We start from the raw sequence: 16,027 nt of genomic DNA, 5'->3' as shown, positions 1-16,027 counted from the left end.
TGCGTGCCTCCAGTGTGAGTGTTGCGAGAGCTCCGGCTGGTGGCGGGAGGCCAGTGCCACCCGTGCCCGCTGCCACCTCGGCCCTCCGTGCAGCGCCGCACGACCTCGGCCGCCGGTGGGTGACTCGCGGGTGGACGCGGCGCGGAATCGGGGGGCCCGGCGCCCAAAGCCGCCTCTGCTTCCTGACCGCCGCCCCCCGCCCCAGCGCGCCCCCTAGCTCCCATCATCCCGCCCCAACTGCCTGCTCCTCTCAAGCCCAAGGCATCCCGGATCTCCCACTTCGTGAGTCCCAGCCCTGCCCTCGTCCACGGTCCCCAAGGCCCCGCGCACCTTCCGCCACGCCCCCCACCCCCCAGTCTCTGACACGTTTTAGGGTCTGCCGTCCACCTCGGGGGCCCGTGCACGCGCGGCTGCCCCGCCTGGAAAGCTCCTCTCCTCTGGCGTCTCGGCTAAAAATTCACCTCTTCAGGGACGCTCCGTCCGGCCAGCAGGCCTGCCCAGGTCTGGTCCCCCAAGCACCAGGACGTTTCCCCCCCGAGAGCGCCTGTCACAGCTCCACTGCCCGCACTGGTCGTCGCCCCCACGGCTCCGCCGCGGGGGGCCCTGAACACCCACACCACGTGCTGCTGGACGCCGGGCACCGAGTGCGGACCGGAAAATGGCCCTGGTGTCAGCTGTGAAAGCCGGGGGACGAGGAAGAGGGCGGCTGGGGGACAGTGAGGAGGCGGCAGGCCTCAGAGGAGGGGACAGGCGAGGAGAGCGCTGAACGCAGGGAGGAGGCGCCGCGGGGTGAGCCCCCGCGAGAAGGGCGGCCCCGGTCCTTCCGCAGCCCCACCCCCGGGACGCGCACCCGACTGCCGCGGCCCCGGGCTGGGCTCCACAGCGCGCGGTACGCGAACCCCTCCGACCCAGAGAATGCGCTCGGGGTCCGGTCATCGGCACTTTAATTGGAGATTGGGATGGGGCGAGCACCCCTCCCGTCCTCCCGGAAGCTCCGGCTCTTCTCCGGTTCCGCCGACCGCGCGTCCTCCACCTCAGGCCCCGGGCAGCAGCTTCCCGAGCCGTGCGAGGAGCGCGGCGCGCAGCGCGCGGGGGAGAAAGTGGACGAGCAGGCCGAGCGCCGCCAGCGCCACGAGCAGCCAGAGCGCGAGCGCGCTCGCGTACAGCGGGCTCAACCTGCGGGCGGGGCTCAGCGGGGAGGCGGGGCGACTGCGGCCCCGCCCCCCGGCCCGGGCCGTCAGGACCCCGCCCACAAGCCCCCACGCCCTCCCCTTTCCCCGGCCCCTCGTGACCTCCCCGGAGGCCCGCCCAGGTCCTCACCTTTGCTGCGCCGAGCGCGCGTAGCCCTGGAAGTAGCGGAGGCGCGCGAACAGGTAGACCAGCCCGCACAGGGCCGCCGTACCTGCGAGAGGGGCAGGCTGAGCCGGCTGGCGCGGGACCCCGGGGCGGCGGGGCGCGCGCGCCTGTCCCGAGCGCAGACCTTCGTGAAAGAAGATGCCGGCGACCCAGAGCGTGGCGAGGAACAGCGGGAAGTACTCGCTGCAGTTCACTCTGCGGTGGGGGCGGGCGGCATGAGGGCGCCGGCGGGGCGTGGGGGGGCTCGGACCCTGCCGCTACCCGGGCTCGCCCCCTTCCTGCCCCGCGCCCTCCCGCCCAGTCTCACTGGGCTCGGTAGACGCGCTCGAACTCCGGCGGCCCGGTGGTGAGCGGCGGCGACACGCGGAAGACCCTGCGCGCCGAGATCACCTGCAGGGAGAAATAGGCTGGGGGGCGACGATGGGCGGGAGTCAGGTCCGGCTGCCCCGAGGCCCGCACCCTCCGTCGCGTCCCTACCTTTTCTCCTTTCTCCATGCTGACCTTGTCACGACTCCCCTTTAAAGCCCTCCTGGAAAATAAAGCCCGGCCAAGGGGATCTCTCGCCCGCACCCCTTGTTTCTGGGCCTGCCCTGTATCCAAGATGCTCAAGAGGGAGGGCAGGGTGCGGGCCTGGGATGCCAAGAGACCCTGTTCCCCCACTCCCACCCCACCTCCCCAGGTACACCTGTACCCGGAAGGGACCTGCAAGCTCACTTGACTTGCAAAACACAGGCAAATGACCAGCTCCCACTCTTTAGGCATGGACCTAGACTTCCGGGGTCCCTGAACAGGGCATACCACCAGGGCTTGAGGGCGGAGGTGGCTTCCCTACCAGGTACTGGGGAGCACACACCCTGTGATTTATAGTTCCTGGTCCCCACCTACAGGGCCCGCTAGGCGGGGAGGATCTCTTGACCCTACATCAGGCCAGGATCACTCAAGCCTGGGCCCTGTGCCTCCAAACTATGGTATGGGTTCCCGCCTGAATTTCTCTGTCGGGGTGTTCGGACCCCGACCTAAATCTCACAGACATCCCCTCCCCTAGCCCCAGGTGGTTGCTGCTGGGACTCTTCTAGGCCCACCCCGGGCCTCCTGGGGCTCTGTCTCCCTCCATTCCAGCATGGGTGGGTGTGGAGGGTGGGCTGGCCCCAGAGGATCTAAGAGCACAGGGGCCTTCTCTTGGCCTCAGGCCAGGTCCCCACCACATACACACAGCCCCAGTGCTGGTTGTCTCCAGCTGCCTTCCAGCAAGGGCATGTGTATCATCAGTGTAGGACCTAGAGGGGGGCCTGTGGCTCCATGAGGAGGGGCTACGAGCCAAGCTTGCTGGAGATCAAGTCAGCCTGTCTGCTCCGGCCCCCGCGGGGCCCGGCCCAGGCTGTGCTTTGTCCTAGCCCCTACAGCCTGGGGTAACGGTGGCCCAAGTGGCAAGAATATCTAGCCTGGGAATGTGTCCTTTAGGGCCAGTCTAAAAGGCCACCGCACAGGCCCCTTTGGGGGCTCAGGGAGCAGATTCCAACCCTGTCCAGCTCCATGTGGATCCCAGCATAGAGAGGATGCCTTTGAAGGCAGAGCTGGGCCCTGCTGGGACCAGTGGGAGAGGGCAGGATCAGCTGGAGTAGGGCTGCACCAGGCCCACGGCTGCCCCTCTTCTGGACCCACCGCCAGGACAGTGTAAGCTTCTCAGCCTTCAACTGGGGTGGGAAGAACTGGGGCCCCAGGAGTCTGGGCTAGGGGCCCTGCCTCTGCCCCTCCCCCTGCCCTGTGCCCTCCAGCCCCTCCCCAGGGCCTGCAGGGCAGAAGGCAGGCTGCAGGAGTCCAGGGCCCACTCCCCTCCCAAAACAGGAGCCAGCTCACCTTGCAGCAGGACTCCCAGGAGGGTGACAGTGGCCAGAAGAGCCACCTCGTCCTTCATGGTGCTGGCTGCTCGGCGGGGCCCCGAGCTGGTGTGTGAAGAGAGTCACTGGGGAGCTCTTATCAGCTCAGAGGCTGGCCTGGAGGAAGGATGGCCCTTCTCCCCGCCCCTTCTCAGTGGAGGGGGCCTGAGGGAGGGGTATGACAGTCCAGTGAAAGTGCAGAAGCCTGAGCAGGCAAGGCGGGCGGAAACTAGGGCCAGACAGAGCCCCAGGAAGGATGGAGCAGCGGGCTGGGGACAGCCCGGCCACTTCCTCCCAGTCATTCTTTTTTTTTTTTTTTTAAGATTTTATTTATTTATTTGAGAGAGGGAGAGCAGAAGGAGAGGGACAAGCAGACTCTGCACTCATCGTGGAGCCTGATGCAGGGCTCGATCCCACGACCCTGAGATCATGACCTGAGCCGAATCGAAGAGCCGGTCGCTTAAAGGACTGAGCCCCCCCCCCCCCCCGCCAAGGCGCCCCTTCCCGGTCGTTCTTACCCCTTCTGTGACCACAGCCCATGCGGTCACCCGAGCACACTGCCGCCTTGTCGACCCTGCGTCCTCCAGGCCCTGCACCCTCAGCAAGTCCCAGTTGGCTCTCCAGATCTCCCCTTGTCCTGGGTCCACTTTCAGGAAACCAGAGGCTCTGCCCTGAACCCTCCAGACCCCCCCACTGCTACCACTTTCCACTGATCTTCAAGTCCTGCTCATTCTCAAATCCACCCCCAGCGCCACCTTCCGAGCTCTGCCCTGTCCCGGTCATCTCTCCTCGGGGCACAGATCACGGGCTTCTCGAGGGTTCCCAGCCCCGACCCCACCCCACTCCCCATACATATGCCTGTTTCCCTGTGGCCCAACCAGGGCTGTGCTGGAACATGGAACCCTGATGCGGGGCGGTCCCCGCACCCAGACCACACTGAGCGCAGCCACATCCCTGCGCCCTTCAGGAAACCTGATGCCTGCCAGCCTCACAGCTGCCTGGGCTCCGTCCACACAGGCCGTCCCGAAGACGGCCCTGCCGGCCTGCAGGGGGCTCAGCCCACTCAAGATCGTCGTCGAGCCCATGCTCTCCTGGGGCTCTGACCCCAGAACGGTCACCTGCTGTTTCCACCTGCCCAGCGTCCCTCCCTCGGGAGGTCCCAACCCTTCCCCTTCCCAGGTCCTGTGGTGTGGACAGAGCTAGCTGCCTGCCACCCCCGCCCCCAAGGCCCGAGGGATGGACATGTGAGTCAGAACTGACTGCCGGCCGAGGCTAACTCAAGAGGGTGAGAAGCAGTTCTGGAAACTTCCTTAGAACTTTGGGAAAGGGAACTCAGAGCAGGGAGGAAGATTTCTGAGGGTCCTTTACGGCCACTGGCCACCCTGAGGAGGAGAGAGCCATCACGAGGCCACACTTGGAGAAGAGAGGTGGCTGATGTCCTGGAGAAGCTTACACTATCCTGGCGGCGGGTCCAGGGGCCACCTTGCCTGGCACGGCCCTCTGGCCAGGCAGCCTTTCCGTTTTGTAAGATAGCCACTTCTCAGGGAAGGGGGTGGGAGGATGGGTTAGCCTGGTGATGGGTGTTAAAGAGGGCACGTTCTGCATGGAGCACTGGGTGTTATACGCAAACAATGAATCATGGAACACTCCATCTAAAACTGATGATGTAATGTATGGTGATTAACATAACAACAACAACAAAAAAGACAGCCACTTCTCCTTTCGGCTCAGGCTGGTCAGAGGGGTTTGGTCAGCAGTGGCAGAGTCCAGACTGATACACACGCACGAGCAGGCCAGGCTGCGGGAGGGTCGGAGCGGCCGGGTCTTTGGGGCGACCGCCACTGCATATAGTCTTGGGCCATTGTGATGCCCCGGCACCCTGTGCCTGGTCACTCTGGGGGAGTCTCCCCACATCAGCGTCCTGGGACCTCAGGAGCTCTGTCCTTGCCACCCAGGGTCGTGGCGCCCTGAGATAAGGTCCTCAGTCAGCAATCTGATCAGCTGTGCAGGGCTGCCTATGCAAGGGAGAGATTCAGCCGCCCCTGAATCCCGCACATAGCTTTTATTTTGTTTTTTTATCAGAAAAGCCAGGACAGATGCCTCCAAGCGTGGGAAAGGAGTACAAAGGGATGGCACATACCTGGAAGCGGGCTTGCATTCTCCCCTGGGCGTAGGCATGCAGGGAGTCAGTCATGGGATAGGGGAGGAGCGGGATGTTCGCGCAAGCGCCAGGTGCAGAAAGGGGGGACTGAGGTGACATTCCTTCCTGGCTCCTAACTCATGCCCTGCCCCCCGAGGATCGTGGGATCCTGCTCCTACCAGGCCACTGCGTTCAACAGCCCGAGAACAGGATCACTGCCGACCTTTCAGCTGCTCCCACACTCACCCCTTAGGGCTTACAATGTATTTTCTGAGAGTAACTCCACAGCCCAGCTGGCCTCCTTCCTGGCTGCCCCCAAGCCTGGGTTCCAGCCTGAGAGCTTTGTAACCTGCTGGGCTCCCCAAGAGCCCCTTTCCTCGCCCCTCTCCTGGCCTGGCCGGTGCCCAAGGAATGCCCTTTGCCATCAGGGACCCAGCGGCTCCCCAGGGGGCGCTGCAGGCTCCGCGCTGGCAGGGGTGGGGCGCCACGTCCGCGCCCTGCTTTACACCAGCTCTGCCTTGAGTGCAGTAGACACTCCGTGGTGGAGACATGACGGAGGGAAGCTCGGAAACAGACCGGAGACGTGCCCTCCAGCTCACGCTCGCTCTCGCTCTCGCTCTGCCGCTCAGCCCCCTTCCTCCCTGAAAGTCCTGGCCACAGCCCCCTTGCTCTGGCCTCCCGTCCAGCCCCCGCCGGGCCGTCTGCGTGGACCACGCGTGTCTCCTGCCCTCATGGCCTGTGTCTCCCGGGGACCCTGTGCTGGCCGCGTGTGGGAGCTCACATGTGTGTCTGTGGGTCTCCACACGTTCCAGGAGCTCCTCTCTGCCAAACCCTCATTTCCTTTGAGGCCTAGATAACCTCCCTTCCAGGCCGATCTGCCGGCAACAGGAAGCTGAGGCCTAGCACAAGCAGCTTCTGAGGAAGTTCTTGGGCGGATGTCCAGGCCGTCCGTCAGTGGGGTCTCCACCCCTGGAGCTCTCCCCAGACCTTTCCATCTGCACCTACCTCCCTCTGCCCGCACCCAGCCTCTCAGGGCCCTGCCTGGGCTGGGCCTGCTCAGGCTGACCGAGGTTTCGCCCGAGGCCCCTCCGGGCCCGGCCCACCGAGCCACCCTCCTGTGCGGCCCTGAGGTGCTAATATCATGAAGGAAGCAGAAAAGTCCCTCCCTGAGCCCCTGCAGGATGCGCCTCTGTGACCCTGGACCATTCCCTCCGTGCTACAGGCCCTACAGGGCCCTAAGGAACGTTCTGGAAGCTGAGCTCATCAAGGACCTCTGAGGAGTGGAAGAGCTAGCAGAACCATTTTGTTGAGAAGAAACCACAACTTCAGAACAACAGACCATGATAAACAGTACAGAACTCAGACGATAAGCTAAATTTTAAAAAAATAATAAAAGGGGAGTGGCGGGGGCACCTGGGTGGCTCAGTCGTTAAGCGTCTGCCTTCGGCTCAGGTCATGGTCCCAGGGTCCTGGGATCGAGCCCCACATTGGGCTCCCTGCTTCTCCCTCTCCCACCCCCTGCTTGTGTTCCCTCTCTCGCTGTGTCTCTGTCAAATAAATAAATAAAATCTTAAAAAAAAAATCATAAGGAAGAGAAAATACATTTACAGTCCTATACTGTATTTATTGAAAAAATTCCGTGTATAAGTGGACCTGCGCGGTTCAAACCCGTGTTTTTCAAAGGCCAACTGAATACCTCAATGAAGTTGTTTTTATGCATAGTACAAAGAATGTTTGTATATGCTTGACCGAGCTTCCTCAAATGCTAGCATGTTATGTAACAATGGTATAATGATTACGACCAGGAGAGTAACATTGATCCGGGACTATTAATCTATAGACCTTATCCAGATTTCAATAGTTGTCCCATAATGTCCTTTTACTGGTCCAGGATCCAATGGAGGATCATGTGTCCTTAGCCTCCTCTGGTCTGGGACAACTGGACGGTCCCTCAGCCTGTCTTATTCTTTCATGATCTCGGCACTGTTGGGGACCGCCAGTCCATTCTGCTGTAGAATGGTTGGTTTGTCTGATGTTGTCACATGGTTAGAATGAGGTTAGACTCAGTTTTGACAAGAATGCACAGAAGTGTCATGTGCCCTTCACATCAGAAGGGCCATGAATTCCACAGGTTACCACGGTAGGCTTTGGAAGGAAGGAAGGGAGGAAAGGGAGGGAGGGAGGGAGGAAGGAAGGAAAGGGAGGGAGGAAGGAAGGAAGGAAGGGGAGGGAGGGAGGGAGGAAAAGGAGGAAGGAAGAAAAGGGAGGGAGGAAAAGGAAGGAAGGAAGGGAGGGAGAGAGAAAAGGGAGGGACGGAGGGAGGGAGGGAGGAAGGAAGGAAAGGGAGGGAGGAAGGAAGGAAGGGGAGGGAGGGAGGGAGGAAGGAAGGAAGGAAGGAAAGGGAAGGAGGGAGGGAGGAAGGAAGGAAAGGGAGGGAGGGAGGAAGGAAGGAAGGAAGGAAGGGGAGGGAGGGAGGGAGGAAAAGGAGGAAGGAAGGAAAGGGAGGGAGGGAGGGAGGAAAAGGAAGGAAGGAAGGAAGGGAGGGAGAAAAGGGAGGGACGGAGGGAGGGAGGGAGGAAGGAAGGGAGGGAGGGAAGACCTCTGATGCTGGCACATCTTGCTCCTGACTTTCAGCCCAGCCTGCCCCTAGCCCACGCTCCACCAGCAGAGTTCCTCACTGATTCATGGCTCTGACCTTGGTCTTGCTCAGCCTAATGCCCTTCGGACACTGGTGCCCCTTAGGCACCCGCCAGGACTCCGGAGACCCTTCCCTGGCTGCCCTTTGTCCCTCTCTGTTTTCCTTGGTGGGTTTTCTAGCTCCGCACCCTTCCGGGAGGGCCTACAAGGAGAAGCCTGTGTTCTGCCTGGGCCCCAGGCTCGGCATGGGGTGGGTGCTCAAAGAACCAGACCCATGAAGGAGGAAACAAAGGGCAGCCCAGCTGGTCTGGCTGTCCTGCTCCCTCCCCCTGGAAACCACTGAGCTGACAGTGAGCAGACAGTGACCGGAGTACACAGGACACATCCCTTCAGGGGAGGATGGGGTGGGTGGCGCAGGCCATGGTGTCACAGGTTTTCACAAGGACCCCTGGCCTCCGCTTCTGTCGGTGGGTTCTGGGTCTGAGCACTGATTTGGGTTTGGAAACGGGCAAGGGACGTGAGTTCCCACTGGGTTGGCTAACTTGGCTTTCGGCTTGTCCATTCTTGATCTCCTTTGGTTATATCTGAGTGTATCCCCATCAGCTGCCTACTTCTCTCGTCACTAGGTACCCCACTTTCTGAGAGCTATCGCTCTAGACCCTGCCACTTTTTTTTTTTTTAAGATTTTATTTATTTATTTGACAGAGAGAGACAGTGAGAGCAGGAACACAAGCAGGGGGAGCGGGAGAGGGAGAAGCAGGCTCCCCGCAGAGCAGGGAGCCCGATGTGGGGCTCGATCCCAGGACCCCGGGATCATGACCTGAGCCGAAGGCAGACGCCCAACTGACTGGGCCACCCCGGCGCCCCAGACCCTGCATTCTGATGGCGCCAACCATCATGGTTGTCGTTGACACCTGGCTTCTGACAGGTGTGTGCTATGCTTTATTATTTCTGCCTCTTCCCCTCTCCATTGTTCCACAGGCACCCTGTTCTTTCGTCCGTCCCTTACCACCCATCCCAGAGCACAGCGGCCATGGGGAGTCGGGTAACAAGCCCAAGTGTGTTCTGGGCCTCCCAAAAAGAGTCCTAGCCAAGTCCCACTTCACAGTGAATGAGCCGGGCTCGAGAGCCCTGGGTCATTTCCCTTGTTCCTAGATGTATCCTTGGCCGGTCGCACTGGGCGGTTGGCATGGTGCGAAACAGAGTTTGCACAATGCGGCTGTCCTTGCAGGGTTGGCCCTTGGCTGACCTCCGTTAACTTAGGTTTCAGGAGGGTTCCCACCATTAACCGATAAGAATGACCCTACTGGGGCGCCTGGGTGGCTCAGTCGGTTAAGCGACTGCCTTCGGCTCAGGTCATGATCCTGGAGTCCCTGGATCGAGTCCTGCATCGGGCTCCCTGCTCGGAGGGGAGCCTGCTTCTCCCTCGGACCCTCCCCCGTCTCATGTGCTTGCTCTCTCTCATTCTCTCTCTCTCAAATAAATAAATAAAATCTTTAAAAAAAAAAAAAAGAAAAGAATGACCCCACTGTGCCTAACCTGTTGGGGTTTATGGGGAGCATCTGCTCTCCTCTGGGGCGTCTGGAACTGCAGTTCCTGCTAGACAGGCGGTACCTACATGACCAGCCCCCCCAGTAAAAACCCGGGGTGCGGAGGCTCTGGTGAGCTTTCCCGGTCGGCCAGATTCACACGCGTCATCACATCTTATTGCTGGAGGAATGATGCCTGTCCTGTGTGACTCCAGAGCTTGCGCCTGCTTCCCTCATCTCCACCCCTCGTGCCTTCTGCCCTGTGCTGATTGCCCTGCACCCACAGGCCCGAATCCAGCATGGCCTCCACTGAGTGTCGTACTCGGAGCATCGCTACTGCTGAGTCCTGGGGCTTCTCCCAGCACATCACGGGACCCGGGCTGGACTTGGGGACCCTCTGACACAGGCAGGTCCCCACACTGGCTCCTTGACCTAGAGAGTGGGAGGTATTGGGGGAGAAAAGCCAAGTGGCATCTCCTAGAACGGTTACCCAGTCACCAAGCGAGTACATTAAAGAACGAGATTGCCTGGGAGGAAGCTGCCGCACGGAAGGCCTTGGCTGTTGGAGGGCGGTGGCGCTCATCGCGTCCCCACGCTGTTCACCAGGCTGGCCCCTGCGGAGAGCCGAGGAGCCCCGCCTCCCAGCAGTGGCTGTACCAGGCGTGACACTTACCAGCGCGCACTTCCCGGCTCGAGTGGCCGACGCGCAGCCCCGGCTGCTTCATTTCCTCTCCTGCGTGAAAAGAGGACGGGGAGCAGTTCGCACTCCTGGCGGACGGACAGCATTACACGTGTAGTCTCGCCCCAGGACTATTTGAAGGGTCCCACTCTCTCTGCCATAACTCAGTTGGGAGGGGCCCTGATGCTCTGGGCATTCCCCCCAAACCACCTCGGTCCAGTCTTGGGCCGACGTCGTGTGATTGGTCAGAGGAGCAGGAAACGCCCAGTACCCTCGGTGGCCTTGCTGAGACATGCACACGGGGGGGTGGGGGGCGGCCAGGGACTCGTCCCCTCCGCGACCTGTCGCACATCCCCTCGGAAGTTAGTATAGGTCATTGCACTTTGCACCTCCTACCATGAGAAAAGGAACTTGGTAGGTCTCCTTGGGTTTGGGAAGCAGCATATTCCGCCCTGGGGGACCCTACTGTGACACATTTATTGGATGACACAGAAGGCTGCCGGCTGTGCTCAGGGCCTAGGGCAAGGAAGAGGCTTTGCAGCGGGGACTGCGGAGCAAGCAAGCCCCTTCCTGGTCCACCAGGCTCAGCAGATCCCCTGGGGCTGGAAGTATCTGTGATAGAGAAAGAGATGTCCTGTATTTCCGGCAAGCACCGGTAAGGGTCTAGCACAGCCGCAGGGCCCTGGGGCGAGGCTGTGCCGTCCCCCCAGGAAATGTACATCATTCCGAATATGAAGCGAAACTGGACCATGGGGCCACGGGACACTGGGGCCCAAGTGAGTATGTGGCCAGAGCAGCCTGTCATCTCAGCTGCTTCTAGGGGACCCAACAAGTCACAACAGAGGACCATCATGCAAGGGAAGAGACGCTTGTATTGGCTGAGTGGGGGCCTGGGCACACAGAAGTACCCGGGTCACCCACCACTGCAGCCCAGCACCTTGGACGCTTAACCGGGTGAGCCACCCTGGGGCCCCTACTGTCTGTTTTTTTTTTTAATTGAAATATAATAGGGGTGCCTGGGTGGCTCAGTCGGTTCAGCGTCTGCCTTTGGCTCAGGTCATGATCCCAGGGTCCTGGGATCGAGCCCCGCATTGGGCTCCCTGCTCAGCAGGGGGAGTCTGCTTCTGCCTCTCCTCTCCCTGCCGCTCCCCCTGCTTGTGCTCTCTCTCTCTCTCTCTCAAATAAATAAATAGAATCTTTAAAAAATAAAATAAAAATAAAAAAGACAATAGCATTATCGAATCAACAGACTTTCATGAGGTATTGCCCGTCCTTATGGCAAAAGAAACCCCAGGATTCGGAGCTGTGTTGCACTGTCAAGGGCGTTTAGTCTCCTTTAGTCTGGAAGACTTCGTCGGTTCACAGATCTTTGTCTTTCGTGAGAGCAGGCCAGTTATTTTGCAGAAATCCACTAATTTGGGTTTATCTGAGGTTTCCGCTGATGACAATCGATCATGCACTCTGAGCAGGAGAGTCAGGGGAGAGGTTCCTCTTGAGGAACTGTCAGGAAGATATGTGATGTCAGTGTGTCCTGTTCCTGAAGATAGGTTTGGTGTTTTCTTCTTTTTTTCCCTCAGAAGACTTTAAGTAATCTCTACACCCCCAAGATCGAGTCACATGCTCTATCGAGTGAGCCTTGTTCTTGAAAATGTTTCAATTGTGCTGTTAACATGGGGTCTGCTGGTTTCTCTACTGTAAAGTGAGATCTGCAAGCACTCTCCGCACCCCGACTCTTTCCAAACCCCTCACACGAAGGGACTTTGCCCAAATTCTGCCATGGCTTCTGGCAGCCTAAGCCTAAGGCCACTGGGATGACCCAGCCCCTTTGAGTGCCAGTCTGGAAAAGCTAAAGGCTGACGAAAGAATTTACTCTTTGTTCCTGCCAACTCCAGATCAGCTCCTGACCTCCCGTTCTTAGAGCCTTTATATAAAAACCTTACACCTGTTTAAGTCACTTCTCTGAAATGTCCCTTTGAAATGTCATCCTCAGGAAGGCTGGGGGGCCTCTGTCTCCCAGTCTCTGAGGGAGGGAGAAGCCTGATTCACGAAGCGCCTCATCGCTTTGATGATGACAATGACCAACCCTCTTACCTGCTTCTTGTGATTTTTCAAGAAATCTGCTGGAGTCCCCAATCTGTTTTTACCTCCTGCACCTCAAGCCTGGCTTTGTTGATCTTTGACAAAAAATTACTCTCTGTCCCATTGAAACTTCTCTTTGTCGGGTCACACTTTGAGGTTCTAGGAAAAAAATCCTGTTACTCCTCAAACTTTCACTGATGGCTTTTTTTTTTTTTTAAAGATTTTTATTTATTTATTTGACAGAGAGAGACATAGTGAGAGAGGGAACACAAGCAGGGCGAGTGGGAGAGGGAGAAGCAGGCTTCCCACTGAGCAGGGAGCCCAATGCGGGGCCCGATCCCAAGACCCCGGGATCATACCTGAGCCGAAGACAGACGCCTAACGACTGAGCCACCCAAGCACCCCTCACGGACTGCTTTTAACAACCATTAGTGATTCTTGCCCGAGTCACTTATTATGATGATGGTGGCCAAATGGTGATTTTCTAATTCCGTTCTTTTTACATTTATTGGTGAAAAAGAGCGTCCCCTTCTGGTCCACTTATTTATTTCTTTGAATCACTGTGAATTCATAAATTCTTAAAAATAAATTCATATTTTACTCAATGGGTTATACTTCTTCGTTATTATTTATTGGGATGTCCATGCTGTCCACGGCTGGCCAGTGGGCACCCCTTCTCACTGGTTCCTGTGTCCTTTGGACATGGCCCCACGTGCCTTGGAGCGTTTCCTTATTTTCGATCACAAGATTCCCAGAGTGCGTCTCAGTACTTTCCCTACCCTGGCCCTGGACTCAGTCATGTGTCCGAGGGCAAGAAGCCCTGTTCCTTTTAGTGGATGATGGAATTTAGAGACCAAGCAAGGTCTGGGCCCGGGTGTGCTCACTGCAACCAGGGTGTCACTCACAGCATCCACGCCCTCTTGATGGAGAGAACTGGGAAACGGATGTGTGTATGTATAAACATATGTCGAGGGGCGCCTGGGTGGCTCAGCTGAGAGAGGGCTCAGCTGAGTCTCAGGAATGGGTCCCTCATCGGGCTCCCCGCTCAGCGAGGAGTCTGCTTCTCCTTCTGACCCTCCCCCCTCTCATGCTCTCTCTCTCACTCTCTCAAATAAATAAATAAATAAATAAATAAATAAATAAATAAAATCTTTAAAAAATATATGTTGTTAAAAAAAAACAAATTCAAGGAAATGTGAAGATCTCAGTGGCTTTAATATTAAATGATTCATGAATCAGGAAGCATCCCCATCTAGCAAGTAGAGGGGAGCCCCAAAGTGCTGCAGAAAAGGAAAGCTTTTTATTTATTTTTATTTATTTTTTTTGAAGATTTATTTATTTGACAGAGAGAGATAGCAAGAGAAGGAACACAAGCAGGGGGAGTGGGAGAGGGAGAAGCAGGCTTCCCACAGCGCAGGGAGCCCAATGTGGGGCTTGATCCCAGGACCCCAGGATCATGACCTGAGCCTAAGGCAGACGCTTAACGACTGAGCCACCCAGGCGCCCCTAGGAAAGGTTTTTAAAGGCAGGACTTACAACTAACCTACGACTAACTTCCTGAGCACCTGCTTCTCCTGTGCACCGCCCCCCCCCCCCCCCCCGACCCCTTTTCCCGTGCTTTCCCCTTTAAAACCCTCCGCCTTCCCTTGGGCGGAAAAAATGGTCTTTAAGACATTAGTCCACCGGCTTCCCAGGTTGCCGGCTTCCTGCTTAAAGCCTTTCCTTTCCCACCATCATTTGTCTCTGGGATATTGATTTTCCAGCAGCGAGCAGCTTCCCACCCGGTTCTCTGTCCCGTAACAATATTATAGAGATACTGATTTAAATATCATGGCCAATGAGACTTTTTGGTGACATTCCCTGAAATTCTCTACCTGTGTATTTACTTATTTTTTAAGTACCGTCTACACCCAAAGTGGAAAAGACCGAGAGTTGCATGCTCTGCCCATGGAGCCAGCCAGGAGCCCCCTCCACCTGACATTTTTAGAAGAGCTTAAAATCAGTTAGAAAGCGCCCCCCTCTCCGCCCCGCCACGCTGAAATTGCTAATTTTCCAGAAGCCCCATGCAGTGTGATAGGCCACGGGGGGTGGGGAGTGGGTGCGGAAGGACCCCTTTTCATTACCGCAGGCTCTTCCAAGAGACTGAAAGAGGGCGGGACCCCCAGTTTGGGGGCAGGAAAAAAAAAGCCTTTGAAATGCTGATGAACTTAACACTTAAACGCAAGACCTCTGGTTGGCACTGAGCGGGTTGCTCAGAAACAGAAGGTGTGGGGGTTGCGTCCCGGATTTGGGGGTTGCGTCCGGATTTGGGGGTTGCGTCCGGAACGTGCAGCTTGTAGGAGAGGCGAGGGAGGCGAGCAGGGCACGGGGCCCGCTGAGCAGGGACGCGGCGCAGCCGAGCCCCAGCCCGCTGCCCCGCGGAGGGGGCCCCCCGCAGCTGGGCCGGCCCCCGGGGTGGTTCCCGAACCCGGGTGGCAGGTCGGGTCTCGGCACCCCCACAGCGACCAGGCATTGAACGCGGGCGGCGCGGCGTGGGGGAGTAGGGAGCAGCGCAGCCCCCGGGGCCCAGCCGAGTCCCTGGGAGCATCCCTCGGCCCCCCGCCGGCCGCACTGGGGGCGCGCCACAGCGCCGCCTGGAGTCCGCACCTTGCACCACTCGGGTCCTCTTTGTACAGTAACTGTAAGTCCGATTGCCCTCACCGTCAGCTAGCGCGTCAGCTTACCTGGAGGGGCCGCCCAGACCCATTTCCCGGGAGGGGGGCGAGCCCCTGGTCACCCAGCACTAGCAAAGCATGGTGGCCGCCCCTCTCCCCTCGCCACCAACATTGTACCAAGAGGCGCACCAAGGGGTCAGCGGGGTGGCATGCATTCTCGCGCGCGCGCGCGGCACCTCCCCCTCCTCCTTTGGTGGTCAGGTCAGGGTCAACCCCTCCTGCCAGGTCTCTGGACACAAGGAGCTCCAGGGCCCGGGAGGCAGCTGTAAGCGTCAAGCCTAACAGGACCCCTGCGGCGTCTTCCGGTGGCTCTGTTGTCCCTTCCGGAGCCAGCGTCCCCGGACGCACACAGCCTGAAGTTGCAGGAGGGAAAGCACAAGCTCTCCCGGGGGGCTCGGGAGTGACGGCGTGCAAGGTCACTGCCTCCGCTGCCGGTTCCCCCTCCATGGCCCCGTCACCGGTCTGGGGTGCATGCCCCTTCCTAGAGGATGGCACCCTCTCCTTGCAAGGTCTTATCACTGAGCTGGCCCCTGGCCTGTCATGCTCTCCTGCGCAGCAGCCCCTGGGTGTCCGGAGGGGACGGCACATTGGATCCTGTGCCGTGCTCCCCGAGGCGGCTTTGCTGTGCAGAGACACTCCGGCCAAGGGGACAAAGGACGGACTCTGTAGTGGCAGGTCAACCACTCTGGACCCTCACCGGCAGGACAGCCAGAGCCACACCTGGACTCTGCATCCATTCCGGGGCGTGTGAATGGCTGCTGCCAAGGACCCCAAAGACAAAGACTGAGGAACCGGCATGGGTCAGGGGAGACGAAGGAGGCTGGACAGCTCAAATGCAGGATGATCCTGGATGGGCTCCCAGACCAGAAAAAGGGGCATTACAAGACAGCTCTGGACGTCTGAATAAGTGACAGTCTTTGGTTTAATGTTAAGTTCCTATTTTTAATTTAATCTTTTTTAAGTAGGCTCCACACCCAGCGTGGAGCCCAGTGCGGGGCTTGAACTCACATCCCTGA

At 58.7% G+C, this 16,027-nt stretch overlaps 1 protein-coding gene across 2 annotated transcripts; it reads right to left on the bottom strand.

Moving 5' to 3' along the window:
• Positions 1–148: 148 nt before the first annotated feature.
• LTC4S (leukotriene C4 synthase) lies at positions 149–6,361 on the bottom strand. Of its 2 annotated transcripts, XM_045886296.2 has the most exons (5): positions 3,214–6,361; positions 1,664–1,763; positions 1,481–1,551; positions 1,321–1,402; positions 149–1,176 (listed from the first exon to the last, which is right to left on the bottom strand). In XM_045886296.2, exons 1-5 carry the CDS (start codon positions 3,269–3,271, stop codon positions 1,035–1,037), a joined length of 453 nt encoding a protein of 150 aa, XP_045742252.1. In that variant the 5' UTR covers positions 3,272–6,361; the 3' UTR covers positions 149–1,034. The 2 variants fall into 2 exon arrangements, with proteins under 2 accessions (XP_045742252.1, XP_064451847.1); XM_064595777.1 differs by lacking the exon at positions 149–1,176 and having other exon boundaries at positions 1,217–1,402; positions 1,664–6,361.
• Between the last annotated feature and the right edge of the window lie 9,666 nt (positions 6,362–16,027).

This window comes from Mirounga angustirostris, unplaced genomic scaffold (assembly GCF_029215605.1).
Source record: "Mirounga angustirostris isolate CCGP_5_RB_7025 unplaced genomic scaffold, mMirAng1.0.hap1 SCAF_7, whole genome shotgun sequence".
In the NCBI taxonomy this organism is placed as follows: domain Eukaryota; kingdom Metazoa; phylum Chordata; class Mammalia; order Carnivora; family Phocidae; genus Mirounga; species Mirounga angustirostris.
The sequence above is the reverse complement of the archived record's forward strand: the minus strand, read 5'-3'. Positions and strand labels throughout refer to the sequence as shown.